This window comes from Neoarius graeffei, chromosome 5 (assembly GCF_027579695.1).
Source record: "Neoarius graeffei isolate fNeoGra1 chromosome 5, fNeoGra1.pri, whole genome shotgun sequence".
Taxonomy (NCBI): Eukaryota; Metazoa; Chordata; class Actinopteri; order Siluriformes; family Ariidae; genus Neoarius; species Neoarius graeffei.
In genome coordinates this window covers 105796904-105814053 of record NC_083573.1, presented here as the reverse complement: position 1 = coordinate 105814053, position 17150 = coordinate 105796904, and the positions used below count along the sequence as shown (strand labels likewise).

Below are 17150 nucleotides of genomic sequence, written 5' to 3'. Positions count from 1 at the left end.
ATAAAGCGGCTACAGATAATGAGATGAGAACGATGAACGTATTTTCTAATTTTACCTCATGCATGGACTGAATGTGCATTGCTTTTATTTTGAAGTTGTGTTCAACAAAATCGCAATGCGCGCGACATGAACATGGCATGAAATCCCACGAAACCTAATCCCGCGATAACTACTTCCGTAATTTGTCCAGACTAACCACAAACTTGTACGCCATCCTTCAAACGGTCCAGCCAATCACATAGTGTGACGTCACCAGCAGGCGCCGGAGCCCGAGCCGATCTGTAGATCTGATTCCTACTTTTTGGTGAATAATCTCATTATTTTTACAAAATATTACATCCACAAGTGTCGATATGCCAAATCCCCCCCTTCATGGCCTGCTCTTAAGAATGAACTGTCCTTGTTACAAAAATGTCTGAAATATATAAACAGTCCCCATGCAAATATACTGCACACATTCATAGCAGAAGTTAACCTTTCATAAACCCCTCGTTTTTTTCCATTTTACATATATTGTATATATATGTATTTGATAAGTTTTCTTTTTAGATTATATTTTCAGAGGAGGTGTGATTTTATGTTGTAATATAAAATAATTCTGTTTATGTTTGAATTTAATAAAAAAAAGATCTGATTCCTACACCGAATCGACTGATGATCATCTGTCAGCTGTGCTTCGCATCTCCACCTCAGACATTCCACCTGACTCTGATGCACTCGTTAAAGACCAACAGAGACTAGATTTCTCTCACTGAACAAATAAAAAACACCAAATGAGGTGATTAGACTACAAATGTGGGCATCATTATTATAATATGATGTCTCTTGCTTGATATTCGGAGTAGAAAGACAATATTGTGATGTCTTTATTGTGTTTTGGGGTGAATGTGACTGAAAAAAAAATGGTACAAACGTTCACATTTTGTTAACCATTGTTTTGGGAAATTTGATTGAATAAATGACATTTTTTGTAAGGCAACCTCGTTTCTTCCATACTCTTACCAGTCTTAGCAGCTTGTAAAAACAATGTTATTTACTGCTTTATATAAAGAAATACAATTAATATTATGCAGAATTTAGTTCAGCCTTTTGGTCCGGCCCTCCACTAAATTTTCTGTTTCTCATGTGGCCCCATGGAAAAAATAATTGCCCACCCCTGCTTTACAGGTTCCTTCAAGGCCTGTTGTAAATTTAAGGTTTATTAAAACCTACTCGGAACCCTTTCTGATAGGGGAACACTCCACAGAGAACCTTGATCACTGGTTTGGCCAAGGTGTTTCAATTTCAGTGGGTTACGATTGCTTGATTACTGTTTGAGCCAAAATGTATATTGTACGTTCTTTGAAAGATTTAAGTCCTGAAGAGTTCTTTGGATCTCCATCTGAGGGAACACTTAAAGAGAACCACTGTACGGTAATTATCCAAAGAACCGTTAGAGAGCCATTGAAGTACTGAGAAAGTTGAGCAAAATATTAAACATCTGATAGGTTCTCGGTATTCAGGAGGAAATCAGGTACAGGTAATATACACACACACAAAGGTTCTACAAGGCTTCTTTCGTGGTTCTTGAAGAGTTTTTGGCTTGTACTTGGAAGCCCAGAAAGTGGAGCTGATACATATCATATCTGTTCAGAAAATTGTGGACATTTTTTTTTCCCCAGTGCTAGTTCTCGATGTGTTTTGTACAATCTGTGTTCACATTTTACCGGAGCCTCACCACAAGCATTTCAGTGTTTGACACTGATTTAGCTGATCGACATTAGAACCCAAGTTCTGCAGCTGAAAGTCTCCAGTTTAAGCTGTTAAAGAGAAGCTTTTAGAAAGAAGCCTTGTAGAACCTTTGTGTGTGTGTGTGTGTGTACAGTATATTACCTGTACCTGATTTCCTCCTGAATCTGAACCTATTAGATGTTTAATATTTTGCTCAACTTTCTCAGTACTTCAATGGATCTCTAACGGTTCTTTGGATAATTACAGTGGTTCTCTTTAAATGTGACCCCTCACCGAATCCAGGGAAACATGTCGGCCGAAACGAATCCGAGATAATCGCAAAAGAAGCATTTTTTTTCGAAATTTGTGATTTTTGTTTTTTTCCATCATGTGCAAGTTGAGATCTTGAAGAATGCAATCAGTATTTCAGATAATAGATTGTTTTGTTGGAAAAGCATACATTTTTTGTTGCGAAATGTCTCGTTTTTGTCAGGACTGTAGCCTGCTGGGGGGTGTGGGTAAATTACCATATGGGCCATTCACATGATGATTTAAGTCTTTTGTTTTGTTTTTTTTCCGCGAATCAGCTGTATGATACGAGCTGAGCTCGTGGCTACTTAAGCTGCATACAGGCGTGTGATTTCACTATGGAATGAGTTACTAAACAGAGCGCAGAGGAGCCCCGCGAAGCAAACAGACACACGGTATTTACATCGAAGATCACCATTTCTAGCAAAAAAACCCGCAACCTCGTTTTCCAGATTGAATGGAATACTTGAATGATCGGATGATACACGGACCGTTCTAGGATTACATTCCATCAGAGGCATTGGTGTGTGCAAGGCGCCGTTTCTCTTTCTGATGGGGTAAGTTTATTAATCTAAGGCTGTGTGGTTATTTTTGCATGTAACGGAGAGTGTTGTGGTTTGGTTAAGCCTAGGTCACAACCGGACGTATGATTTTTTGGCCGTGTGATTTTTGGCGTTTCCCAAATCACTGCGTTTTTTTTTGTTCACGGAGAAAGACGCGCGTTGGCCGTAAGTTTGTCTTGCAACCTGAAAAAAACGTAAGCGCCCGTAGAGTTTGTTTGACATGACAAAGAGCCTCTGCGGCCGGTCTGCGGCTTGAAAATCAGCACGTCACACGCGCTCTCGTGCGTTTCACGCGCGCTCTCCGTGTGTTTCTTGCGTTTTTTGCATGTAGACCGGCTGTAGGAGCGCGTACTGTACGGCCGGTTGTGACCGAGGCTTTACATGAAACTAGTGTTGTGTTAGTCGTCATCATCGTGCTATCTTTCTTTCTTACGGTGTGAGTAATTTTTCAACCACAAAACGTTAAAGTATACTTTAGGACTTATTTTTGTACTTCATAATTGTTTTGGGCATACTTTGCATGGAAGGAAAATTGACGTGGTGATCTTTGTTTACATGAAAGTAGTATCGTGCTAGCTCGTAGGGGGTAGGGCTTTCCTTAATGTCATGCAGATGAGCAGCATTATGTGCCCGCCCTGCACCCAGAGTAGCTGAGATGGAAAACTTTGAGGGCGATTTTCTCCCTTTTCTGTTTTAAGAAGTATACACTTTCAAAAGGCCACACATTCTTCAAATATTGTCAGATCTCCACATGGAAGGCATCATTGGAAAGCTTAGAAACTGTACTTTCTGAATCTGTCAATAACTCAAAATGCCCCCGGGCCGACATGTGTCCCTGGATTCTGTGATCTGCCACAAATGTTCCCTCAGATGGAGATCCAAAGAACTCTTCAGGAGTTAAATCTTTCAAAGAACGTACAATATACATTTTGGCTCAAACAGTAATCAAGCAATCGTAACCCATTGAAATTGAAACACCTTGGCCAAACCAGTGATCAAGGTTCCCAGATAGCAGAGGGACGTTGAAACGGCGCCGATTCTTGGTCAGAATGGTCGGTTTCCGTCGTAAGTCAGAAAATCAACGCTGAAACGGCGCCGTGAAACGTCGATTTCTCCGCCGTCGGAGAAGGTCGATTTATCACTGTTGAATCACCGTGGGTAAAGGTTGATCTGTCGACCGTCAGAGAAGGTCGAATATACGATGTTGAACCATCGTCACTTTTGCCGGCCAGTTTTCAACATTGGTAGGATGTCCCACGCTGTCCCATAATGCAGTGCGATTACCACTGCTGTTTACTGGATGACGTCATTTTCGTTATATACCTGGGTGCACGTGAAACTCCCACACCACTTGGTTGGATCGCGACTCTCTTGTGGATCAGCCTGCTGTTACGCTTGGACCATTGAAACAACATTGAGAAAAACACTGGACCACGCTACATTTTCATTCATCCCTGGACATCTGGTACGTACCATTATTCAGTCACTATTAATAAAGGGAATTTCGAATACAATTTCAAGCAGTTTAAGAAGTTATGATGAACTTCAGTCATATCACGCATTGGAGAAATTTCCCTCAACTAGTATCCATTTGAAACAACAACGATGCAGATGCATTATTCAATCAAAAAACAAGTCGAAGTAGTTGTCTTGTTGGAGTGAAAACTTAGCGTTTAAATCGAGCATGTAGGCCTAGGTCGCATGTCGTTTTGAGCTGACCTGTTCTTTTGTGTAGCCATGGGTCGCGCCTCGCGGCCATGAACTTTAAAGATTATCCAGGCTACCAACGCTTCTGTAGTGACCACTTTGTTTGAGGTACCACGAACGAAATTGCTTATATTCCCTCAACTAATACAATAAACATGCAGATGCATTGTTTAGTCGAAAACTAGTCAAAGTAGTTGTCTTGATGGAGTGAAAACAAAGCATTTCAATCGAGTATATAGGCCGTGGTTATAGAACCTCTGTGGAGCGTTCCCCTATCAGAAAGGGTTCCGAGTAGGTTTAATAAACCTTAAATTTACAACAGGCCCTGAAGGAACCTGTAAAGTGTCGAACATTTCTCTATCTTGGTACTTGGTTTGAAAGCTTTTAGAAAGAACGGTTCTTTCAGGGTTGAATGTGGAATTAAGGCTTCTTCACTTCGTTAAATGGTTCTCTTGAATGAAGCTCTTCCATCACTTCAGATCAGAATATTTACACAAGTGCTGAGAAAGGCCGAATCCCATTTCACCCCTTGGACCAACCCCTTGGCCCTTCCCCTCCATTTTGCGCGTTCACGTGAAGGGGTAGGGGTATCCCAATCCCAGTTAACGCGGAGGGGTAGGGGAAGGGGGAGGGCTTCTGTACCCCTCCAAACGGAGATTTTCCTGGAGCTGACTCCGAACGAAGGGGTTTGAGTGATTTCCCACAATGCTATGCGGATTTCAGCGAGATTTCATGCGGATTTCAGAAAGATGGCGGTTCCCGCGGCGAAAGATTGTCATAAATGTATTTTCTCCATTATTTACGTGTTTTAAGTTGTTATCCAGAGGAAACACGCCGCTTGATTCGCTTTCGAGCTGAGAATGAGCAGCGATTTCTGAAATCCAAGCTGCTGCTAAAAAGCTTTGGGAGTGAGTATTGTTTTCGGTTGCTTGACTGCGTACGTTTTGTTCTGTTATTCTCGCTTTTATTGTTTACATGAGTGTTCTGACACCTCATTCTGTCGGATGTGGTGCACGAAGCGCCAAAGATATCCCATTCAGTGGTGTTAGTTAACAAATCACACCCTGCCAGCAGAGATTTCTGGTTCTGCCTCTGACTGTAGCGGCTGGTCGCAGCCAATGACGCATTTGGTCGCGTTTTGCTAACGTAAACGCTGACGGAGGTACGCGATGACGTATGCGATCGTTGAAGGGCTATCCCAATACATAAGGGTTGAATTTCAAGCCCTATCCCTTGTAGCTCAGTTTCAAGGGGAAGGGCCAAGGGGAAGGGGAAGGGGGAGGGGTAGGGGTAGAAATTAGAATTGGGATTGGGCCAAAGTCTCTGATTTAAACCTGAACTTCGCACTGTTGCAACAAATTAGATGCTCATCTCCATCATACGAAGAGTTAAGTGTTAAAAATCATTTTAAACACAGAGCTACTTTAAGACTGTTACAGCAGTATATGTGTGTGTTGAACCATATACACAATCGGTCCAGACTTGCACTCAAGTAATGTTGATACGTGATTGTGATTATTTTGTGAACAAAACTAATTACCTCAGGAATATGCAAATGAGCCGGTGTGATTTGCGACGTCCTGATTGGAGCTTCCAGGAAGCAGCATATCCTGCCGAGATCTATTGAGCCTAAATGAAACCCTGTTGTGAGATTTACAGGCTCCATCGAGGCCACGGCTCGAACTCTGGATGCTTTACTGTCTGACGTCCTGCTGTAACTCGGGCGCTGTGAACCGGAACGTCCTAACGAAGCGTGTTAAAGGCTGTATAAACATCGGGATAAAATTAAAATGCTCTTGTGATGGAAAAGATTCTCATAAAAGTTCCATTGTTTTCCTTCAAAAGAGTCCTGCACTGCGAATTTAAATAGTGTTTGTAGAAATCCATGTGGATTTAAGCACGAACGATTAAAATACGACGTCTGGCTTTGAAGAATGTGATCATAAACCGAAGCTTTGCTCCAGCTAATTGTTTTATTGCTAAAATTTATTTGGATTTGATGCATTTCTTTTCATTTCATTTATTTATAAGGACAGCACACATTAATCAACATTCCTGTAAATGTTCCAGTGTTAGCCAGCAGGCTAATTTTCAACTGTCGTGCTTTGGCAAGATGTTTGGATAACCATTGATTAGTTCTTTACAGGGCTCGACATTAACGCTTGTCCGGGACAAGTGATCCTTTGTGTCGGACAAGTTAATCGTCTCAGTTACTTGTCCAATTGGACAAGTGCCAAAATACGCCGATATTCGGGTTACATATCAAATTTGTGGCACTTCACGGAATCCAGGGACACATGTCGGCCGAAACGAATCCGAGATAATCGCAAAAGAAGCATTTTTTTTCCGAAATTTGTGATTTTCATTTTTTTCCATCATGTGCAAGTTGAGATCTTGAAGAATGCAATCAGTATTTCAGATAATAGATTGTTTTGTTGGAAAAGCATACATTTTTTGTTGCAAATTGTCTCGTTTTTGTCAGGACTGTAGCCTGCTGGGGGGTGTGGGTAAATTACCATATGGGCCATTCACGTGACGATTTAAGTCTTTTGGGGGGTTTTTTCCGCCAATCAGCTGTATGATACGAGCTGAGCTCGTGGCTACTTAAGCTGCATACAGGCGTGTAATTTCACTATGGAATGAGCAAGCTAAACAGAGCGAAGAGGAGCTGAAACACCGCGAAGCAAACAGACACACGGTATTTACATCGGAGATAACCATTTCTAGCAAAAAAAACGCAACCAAAAGGAAGTGTTCTAGGACTACATATTCCATCGGAGGCATTGGTGTGTGCAAGGCGCCGTTTCTCTTTCTGATGGGGTGAGTTTATTAATCTAAGGCTGTGTGGTTATTTTTGCATGTAACGGAGAGTGTTGTGGTTTGGTTACATGAAACTAGTGTTGTGTTAGTTGTGTCATCACCGTGCTATCTTTCTTTCTTACGGTGTGAGTAATTTTTCAACCACAAAACGTTAAAGTATACTTTAGGACTTATTTTTGTACTTCATAATTGTTTTGGGCATATTTTGCATGGAAGGGAAATTGACGTGGTGATCTTTGTTTACATGAAAGTAGCATCGTGCTAGCTAGTAGGGGGTAGGGCTTTCCTTAATGTCATGCAAATGAGCACCATTACGTGCCCGCCCTACACCCAGAGTAGCTGAGATGGAAAACTTTGAGGGCAATTTTCTCCCTTTTCTGTTTTAAGAGGTATACACTTTCAAAAGGCCACACATTCTTCAAATATTGTCAGATCTCCACATGGAAGGCATCACTGGAAAGCTTAGAAACTGTACTTTCTGAATCTGTCAATAACTCAAAATGCCCCCGGGCCGACATGTGTCCCTGGATTCTGTTATCTGACACATTTATCAGTTTATTCACATGATTTCCGAAGCATCTCACTCGACATATTGTTTTGATGAATCGCCGGATGTTTCTCTTCGGAAAGAGCGATGTGCGCATGCGCAATATTCCGCTTACGAAACCGGCCAATACCGCTTCGTGTATTTGAGCTGAAAAGTAAACGGTCGTTTACCAGACCCTCCAGGATTTCGCGATGTTGCGATTTGCAACATCAACGCAAATTCAACCAATCCCCGTGAATTCAGGGCGGTGTTGCAATTATATCCAATCACCGCAACTTTCCCGCAAATTTGACCAATCGTTGGCGTCATCTTGAGGTGACGTCGACAAACTACCTTCCGCCTTACTTCCGTGTATACGTTCAAGAGAAGCAGCATGTGCGAGTCAGTGTTTATATAGGCTTAAATTATGTTACTGAAAGTGTGTTATGTTTACAGTGAAGGACTGTGTGCACTTTACATTATTTTTTTTTACTTAATACAAGAAATTAATGGATGCCAACATTTTTGCCAAAATGGTATTTTATTTTCCATTGTTTAGGCAGCTTCAGCATCATACTGTGAGATTCTGTTCAAATTGTTTTTTCTTCTATGAAGCCTGAGCCATTTATTTTATTAGTTTATAATTACCGTATTTTCTGGACTATAAGCCGCTACTTTTTTCCTAGGTTTTGAACCATGCGGCTTATACAAAGGTGCGGCTATTCTGTTGATTTTTCTTCCACCGCTAGGGGCGCTCTAACCGGAAGTAGAATCAAAAATAAGATAGACGAAAAATCAATGCAAAGAATTAGCAGATCTTTAGCAGATAGAACACGCACGACAAATTACTAACTGGTAATTATTTTCAAATCCAGCGAAGATGATTAAAGTGACTTGTGGTTTCAAACACAGGAGAAATAAATAAATAAATACCGGTTATTTTCTCTTGGTTCTGTTCCGTTTTAATCAGCAAAGTTGCTGCTGTGTTAAAAGGCACTGTTCGGAAAGAATCTGTTCAGGTACATACATGTACATTTACAGTACAAAATCGTTCTGTACATGCAGTAAATATCTAATTTTTCAACATAGATATCTGCGGCTTATAGCCCGGTGCGGCTTGTATATCTTTTTTAAAATTTTTTTTTAAAAATAGAGCGGATGCGGCTTATATACAGGTGCGCTCTATAGTCCAGAAAATACGGTATTGTTTAATTTAGTCTTCAGGAGAGACTGCCTGCACACAGTACTAGTATTGATAGTTTTTTTTTCTTACATGAAAGCTGAGGCATTTATATTATATTTTAAGGTAACTTCATGTTGTGCTGTGAGGTTCTCTGCACTTTAACTTTTGAACCAACAGGTGCATTTGGATAAGTAAAGCCTATTTTTCTGCATTTTTGTAGTCCTGGTAATCTTTTATATTGGTAAAGTTGTTTATAGGACCATTTCTCAGTGTCTTTGTTTTTTTAATCAATAGTTTTTCAGTAATAACTTAATATTTAACATATCACTCAACAAAAACCTAAAAAACACCACAACTTTCATCGCAGCCATTAAATACCATACAGGAGCCACAATGAATAATTAGACAACAACAATTAATCAGTGGAGGAGATATATTCAAAGTTAATAATTTAAAAATGAAAATATACTGTATAATTTTAATTTTCTGGTTTTCAATTTCTCATAAATAAAATAATGATTGATGGAGTCTAATTTTTTTCTGCAGTGAACAGATTGTGTTAAAGTAATTCTGGTGAAATTAGTTTATGACAAATAGTTTGTGGTTTTTTTTCTCAAATTTTTCTTTGGACAAGTCAACTTCACATTCGGACAAATACATTTCCTTTCAACTTGCCCGACAGGACAAGTGGTTTCAAAAGTTAATGTAGAGCCCTGCTTTAGAGCCAAATAAAAAAATAATAATAATAATAATTAAAAAACAAAACAAAACACGCGAAACAGAACACCAGGACACTACTATTTGATACAAGGAACTAACTGAAAACAGAAAAGAAAAATCAGAAACTGGTCCATTGGTTGAAACCATCATCATCCACACGACTACTTACAGTACATCGTTTACGCAAAAAAAAAAAAACAAGCCTTGTCTTACAGTGTGGTAGGTATACAGTAGTAACAGATTGAAATGAATTTAAAAAATAAATACTACTGTTAGCTACAGCAAGAGTCTGATGTTGGAATACATTCACGAAACATAAACTGATAGACAGCTAACAGATATTATTCTATCCACATTCACTGAATATGAGCAATCGCGTGCTCTGATTGGCTACTCTAGTACTAGGCTATCAGCTCATATACCGTGAGTAGAGAAAAATAAAATGGCGGAGCGCGTTGGTGAACCAACCAAGGATGAAGTGAAAACTTTACTCGAAAACAAAACCCCAAAGAATACATAGCAAGAGTACTCGGAAAGCAGAATATCCCCTGCTGGCAACTCGGCCATAACTCTGGTAAAATGCGACTGAACTGAACGAAATTGCAATCTGCATATTACCGAGATATAACAAATAATCCTGTCACGTTTTGTGAAATTCCTCCAAAAACTGTGAGAGGAAAACTCACTTCAGAAGGTGAGCACCCTTCCCAGGACGGACAGACGGACGGGCATCGCCACGACATAATCCCCCTTTGGAACCTTCGGCCAGTGGGGGATAATAAAAAGCGACGAAATATGGGATGAAAGTATTTGATGGAAAGAACGTATCTTTTTTATTTTTCAAGAATTATTATTGCATTTTTCACGAATTTCACCGGTTTGTTTACATTCTAAGCGGAAATGATTTTGTCGGATGTTTTGTATAAAGTTTTTATTTATCGAATTTGCAAAAATAAATAAATAAATAAAAATGCTCAGTTTCTCAAAATCCAGTGAATGTGGATCGAATAAAACAGTTATTCCACTCTATCTCAATCGGTGCTACGCGCCTCGTCGGCTATCAGCTCATGTACGACTCGATTTCGTGGAATAACTGTTAAATATCACCATACACTACCGTTCAAAAGTTTGGGGTCACCCGGACAATTTTGTGTTTTCCATGAAAAGTCACACTTTTATTTACAACCCCGATTCCAAAAAAGTTGGGACAAAGTACAAATTGTAAATAAAAATGGAATGCAATAATTTACAAATCTCAAAAACTGATATTGTATTCACAATAGAACATAGACAACATATCAAATGTCGAAAGTGAGACATTTTGAAATTTCATGCCAAATATTGGCTCATTTGAAATTTCATGACAGCAACACATCTCAAAAAAGTTGGGACAGGGGCAATAAGAGGCTGGAAAAGTTAAAGGTACAAAAAAGGAACAGCTGGAGGACCAAATTGCAACTCATTAGGTCAATTGGCAATAGGTCATTAACATGACTGGGTATAAAAAGAGCATCTTGGAGTGGCAGCGGCTCTCAGAAGTAAAGCTGGGAAGAGGATCACCAATCCCCCTAATTCTGCGCCGACAAATAGTGGAGCAATATCAGAAAGGAGTTCCACAGTGTAAAATTGCAAAGAGTTTGAACATATCATCATCTACAGTGCATAATATCATCAAAAGATTCAGAGAATCTGGAAGAATCTCTGTGTGTAAGGGTCAAGGCTGGAAAACCATACTGGGTGCCCGTGATCTTCGGGCCCTTAGACGGCACTGCATCACATACAGGCATGCTTCTGTATTGGAAATCACAAAATGGGCTCAGGAATATTTTCAGAGAACATTATCTGTGAACACAATTCACCATGCCATCCGCCGTTGCCAGCTAAAACTCTATAGTTCAAAGAAGAAGCCGTATCTAAACGTGATCCAGAAGCGCAGACGTCTTCTCTGGGCCAAGGCTCGTTTAAAATGGACTGTGGCAAAGTGGAAAACTGTTCTGTGGTCAGACGAATCAAAATGTGAAGTTCTTTATGGAAATCAGGGACGCCGTGTCATTCGGACTAAAGAGGAGAAGGACGACCCAAGTTGTTATCAGCGCTCAGTTCAGAAGCCTGCATCTCTGATGGTATGGGGTTGCATTAGTGCGTGTGGCATGGGCAGCTTACACATCTGGAAAGACACCATCAATGCTGAAAGGTATATCCAGGTTCTAGAGCAACATATGCTCCCATCCAGACAACGTCTCTTTCAGGGAAGACCTTGCATTTTCCAACATGACAATGCCAAACCACATACTGCATCAATTACAGCATCATGGCTGCGTAGAAGAAGGGTCCGGGTACTGAACTGGCCAGCCTGCAGTCCAGATCTTTCACCCATAGAAAACATTTGGCGCATCATAAAACGGAAGATACGACAAAAAAGACCTAAGACAGTTGAGCAACTAGAATCCTACATTAGACAAGAATGGGTTAACATTCCTATCCCTAAACTTGAGCAACTTGTCTCCTCAGTCCCCAGATGTTTACAGACTGTTGTAAAGAGAAAAGGGGATGTCTCACAGTGGGAAACATGGCCTTGTCCCAACTTTTTTGAGATGTGTTGTTGTCATGAAATTTAAAATCACCTAATTTTTCTCTTTAAATGATACATTTTCTCAGTTTAAACATTTGATATGTCATCTATGTTCTATTCTGAATAAAATAGGGAATTTTGAAACTTCCACATCATTGCATTCCATTTTTATTTACAATTTGTACTTTGTCCCAACTTTTTTGGAATCGGGGTTGTACCACCATAAGTTGTAAAATGAATAGAAAATATAGTCAAGACATTTTTCTGGCCATTTTTGAGCATTTAATCAAGCCCACAAACGTGATGCTCCAGAAACTCAATCTGCTCAAAGGAAGGTCAGTTTTATAGCTTCTCTAAAGAGCTCAACTGTTTTCAGCTGTGCTAACATGATTGTACAAGGGTTTTCTAATCATCCATTAGCCTTCTGAGGCAATGAGCAAACACATTGTACCATTAGAACACTGGAGTGAGAGTTGCTGGAAATGGGCCTCTATACACCTATGGAGATATTGCACCAAAAACCAGACATTTGCAGCTAGAATAGTCATTTACCACATTAGCAATGTATAGAGTGGATTTCTGATTAGTTTAAAGTGATCTTCATTGAAAAGAACAGTGCTTTTCTTTCAAAAATAAGGACAATTCAAAGTGACCCCAAACTTTTGAACGGTAGTGTAAATAACGCATGAAGTAGAAACGACTCAGCCGGAGTTACATCAAGGCGTGGCGTCTGGAGCGAGCAAAACACAAATGAGCGATCTCACTGCGCAAAGTTTTCATATAAAATGAGGTACTTAATGGTTAACCACGCCTGCTGATCATGTGACAAAGCAAATTTCTCAGATTATCTCCTCTGTGTGCTTGGTTCATCTGAATGTTATTTATTTTCAGGAAAGAACACGTTATAAACGTCTTTTCATTTCCTGTTTCCTGCTTTGGAACCTGTAAGGTGTGTGATTGGATAATCGGATCATCGGTGTTTGATATGATCAACGAATAAAAGTAGAGTTAGGTTTAAGAATGAACACGAGATTAAAGCTGTACATAGTTTTACCGTTGAACTGAAACGATGGAGTGATATGAAGTCGTACAGGAAGTGAAACAGAAGTGGCGATTAGTCGACGCTGCGTGTACACGGTTTGATCCGTCCCGTTTCTCTCCGTGCAGCGTTTAGCGTGTTCTCTGCTCTAATACCCGGCGACGAGTTCATTGTTAAGCGATAAGTCGTGCCAGGTGTGCGAGAGCTGTTAAAACGCTAAAGGTTACACGTGCACAGCTCTCAGAACTCAACAGCCGTTCTTTAAAGTGACAAACGGGCTCCTGGAAGCCAGCTGGCACCGGCAGCCTCGTATTAACGCACCATCTGACTCCATCCAGAAATAAATCCTGGCATGAGAGTGTGTGAGAGAGTGTGTGAGAGGAGCCGGAGGTCATTCTGGATGGCGAGGCTCCGCTAAAGCACGGCGGCTCTCAGAGACACGGCCCTCCGGGTGTTAGAGGCGAGGCAGAGAGGAAGAGGAAGAGGAAGTGATAGCGTCGTTGTGTTCCTCCACCCGGCCGGAGGTGTCTGTTAGAACAACCTGAACGAGCACCAGGTCACAAACATCAGACAGAAACTCACCGTCTCGCCCCGCTGGCCAGGGTGTCCGGGCAACCCGTCCTTTCCAGCTGGTCCCTGAGCAACACACACACACACACGGGTTATCATACACCATATTATTGAACAATTATTCACCGAGTCTGAAGCGGATAACTGTTTTAGTATAAATACACAGGTGATTATTGAAAACAGTGGTACTGAAAATCATTTATTTCAATCTTCATGTAAATGTAAGAACTTTGTGTCATTTATCGACGCTGAGTCACATAAAATACTTTGCTTTGAAACCGATAAAATAAATCACAATCCCACCTTCCCTTTGAATAGTTTGAGACCAAACTTCAGCGCATCTTTAGTGCTTTTATTTTAACCTCCTAAGGCCCAAGCTGTTTTTTTTACATGCATTTTTTTTTATTTCTCTTTGCTATTTGGGCTTATTAGAACCTGATTAGAATAAAAACTAAGCATCATCTTTTGATAAGGCAGCTGGGCCATAGAAGGTTCACGCTACACGCTACACGCGTGTAAAGAAAAGTGGACAAACGTAGCATGACTTGCTCTGGGCCATAGAACGGCGTTCACGTTGCACACTGCACGCTGCACACTTCACGCGTGACGCGAGAAATGAACATGCACACTTTTTTCTAGGCGTGAAGATGGAAATTCCAGTCAATGCATGCACGACCCCAAGGTCACCGCCGCGCCAGCCAATCAGAACGGGTCTAGGGAGATAAAATGGACGACTACTGAGAAAAGTTGATTGAGTTTGTTCGAGAAAGGCCCCTGCTATGGGATCCGCGTGTGGTGGATTATAAAGACAGGGACCAGAAGGCACAAGTTTGGGAGGACTTGAATGAGCGTGTGAAATCACCGACAGGTATGTGTTATAGTCTTCGGGCGTGTGCCGTCAAAAAGCACTGGGCTATCGTTTTGATTTTGATATCATTGTTTTAGTCGTCATCCGAAGAGTCCATATTGTTGGTTACTCGGTCAAAGTAGAACAGACGCAACACGTGAACATCCAAGCATGAAGTTTAATGGCCCAGGGTCCGGTTCTTCACGTGAACGTGTAGCGTGTAGCGTGCAGCGTGAACCTTCTATGGCCCAGCTGCCTAAGATGTACTTTTAGAGAAAAAGTATGTCCACATATGTGGATTCTTGTTCCGAATTTCCATAAAGTGCTGTCCACGCATGTGACCGCTAAGCCCTAGGAGGTTAAGAACAGCTTTTTCTTTCACCATCTGTAATTCTTCTTCACTTACGGTGACGAAGAGATTGGCCGCCATTTTGCCGAGTCGCTCGACCAATCAGCTCGTGCGCTTTCCTATAATCACCTTCTTCGGTAACGGTAACATTCACAGCAAAATGTGGTCACTTTTTTTAGCTGCGGTACTCAAGATGATTGTATTAAAGCTAGACCGCCTTTCAGATTTTTCATCTTTTGGTCATGAAAAGAATTTTCCCCGACACCCAGTTATTTTTGTTGAGTGACCGAAAGCGACTGAATTCGAATCAGAGACTTCCAATTTTATTACTTTTTTTAAAAATAGAACAATTAATGAATTTATCTCCACGTGGCTGTAAATTCTGCGCTATTTTTTCCTGCTTCACCTAGCCTGGGCCCGCCCATCCTAAGCGTGACGCAACACGAGGGCCTGTTGCAAGCTTATGCAAGGCTGACACTTGCACGACTTTTGGCCACGATTTTGTCGTGCCATTTTGGGGCACGAACTGGGAGGCTCCCACACTGTTCACGACTAGTTCACGCATAGTTCACGACGAGTTCACGAATGCGTGCCCGTCCACATTCACGAACTGGCACAACGAGTTCACGCATAGTTTGCGCATAGTTTACGCACTTCCCGCGTTGGCACGACGAATTTGTGCAATTCGGACGGTGTCATGCCGACTTGGGCACGCCATATAAAAAAGGGGCCTCCCCAACCCCTGGTCATTTTTGAATTGGCTGTGGAAGAGACAACATGCTGAATACCAGAGACACAATCATTGCAGAGAAGAGAAGATGCTTTGTTTTTTTAGGCATGTTGTCTCCTCGCTGGTGATCTCTGGAATGGCGAGAAGTGTCCGGGAAGCCCTATATATACCCCCGCACCGATGCGAGCGCCACTGTCACGCAGTAGTCGTGAACTGCTCGTGAACTGCTCGTGAACTCGTCGTGAACTGCTCGTGCCATGCGCAAACTGTTCGTGAAGTGCGTAAACTAGTCTTGAACTGCTCATGCCATCAATGCATGACCGTGTCAGTGGGAAGGCACGGCCACGCTGCGACGCGCACCAATTCGTGAACATGTCGTGAACTACTCGTGAACTCGACGTGAGCTGTTCGTGAACTACACGTGGCAGTTCGTGACAGTCGTGGCATGGCGCGCACTTCCACGCACTGGCACGCATCCTCCCGCATCGTCCTGACGAGTTCACGACGAGATCACGAACAGTTTGCGCAGTTGTCGTGACTAAAATTTTGAACATTTCAAAATTCTCGTCCCGACATGGCACACAGTCACGACGGGTTTACGCACACTTCACGCCAGTTTACGACTAGTTTGCGCACTGGCACGACTCGAGTCGTGCCAATGCGTGCCACGGAATTGTGCAAGTGTCAGCCTTGCATTAGTCTGGCAAGGCAAGCTATCTCCAGCTCTTCCAAGCTCCCGAAAAATCGGGAACCAATCAACTTTGAGCATCTCCAACGGCCCTGGGTAGAGGCGTGTTCAAGGCACTGACGTAGTAGAACTGCGACCGGAAGCCATAGATTGTTTACAGAATCTATGCCGGAAGCGCTTCATTCACGCTTCCGCATCTATTACGCATAGATGCTGTATTGAAAGCATTCAACGGGAAGTTCTCATTGAAAACGGAGTAAAGAGCAGCCCTGGAGGTATTTATTGAAAGGAAGGACGTTTTCGCCTTGCTCCCGACCGGCTTCGGTAAGAGTTTAATCTACCAGTTAGCCCCGTCACGTCACATACGTCAGAGGAAAGAGTGATGTGATTGGTTTAAGCTTCGTCACAGCCTTTTCTGGCTTTGACCAGTAGCAAACTGAGGCATTTCAGGGAGGCGGGTCAACCATGGGCTCTGGGAAACGGTTGGGCTTAATATCTTGGCCAGACCAAATGCTCGGAGAGCTTTGAAGTCGCGTTAGCCAGGCTATGCTTCACCATGACCCAATTCAAGATACTACGTAATGCATGACATCACGTGCTGGGCTTTCCCCGTTTGCGCAAGGCATTGTGGGATACAAATTTGAAACAGGAGAGAAAAATGGAGGACGTGAGTGTGCGAATGAAACGTGAAAGACCGACTACAGTAACGGAAAGAAAGCGAGAAGAAAAGACGTTATGTTATATACGAAGGAAAGGAAACGCAGGACCAAACTAATAAATATGGGCGCTCAGCGAGCACCTCGGTGTGATCAGCTGT

The 17150-nt window shown here is 41.9% G+C and overlaps 1 protein-coding gene across 1 annotated transcript in view; it reads right to left on the bottom strand.

Annotated features, from left to right (window-relative positions):
- Window positions 1–17150, bottom strand: part of col11a1a (collagen, type XI, alpha 1a) — a 256824-nt gene that overhangs the window by 82518 nt on the left and 157156 nt on the right. Inside the window, exon 37 of the mRNA XM_060922694.1 lies at window positions 13732–13785. Coding sequence (XP_060778677.1) covers window positions 13732–13785 — 54 coding nt within the window. The remainder of the gene's footprint in view (window positions 1–13731; window positions 13786–17150) is intronic.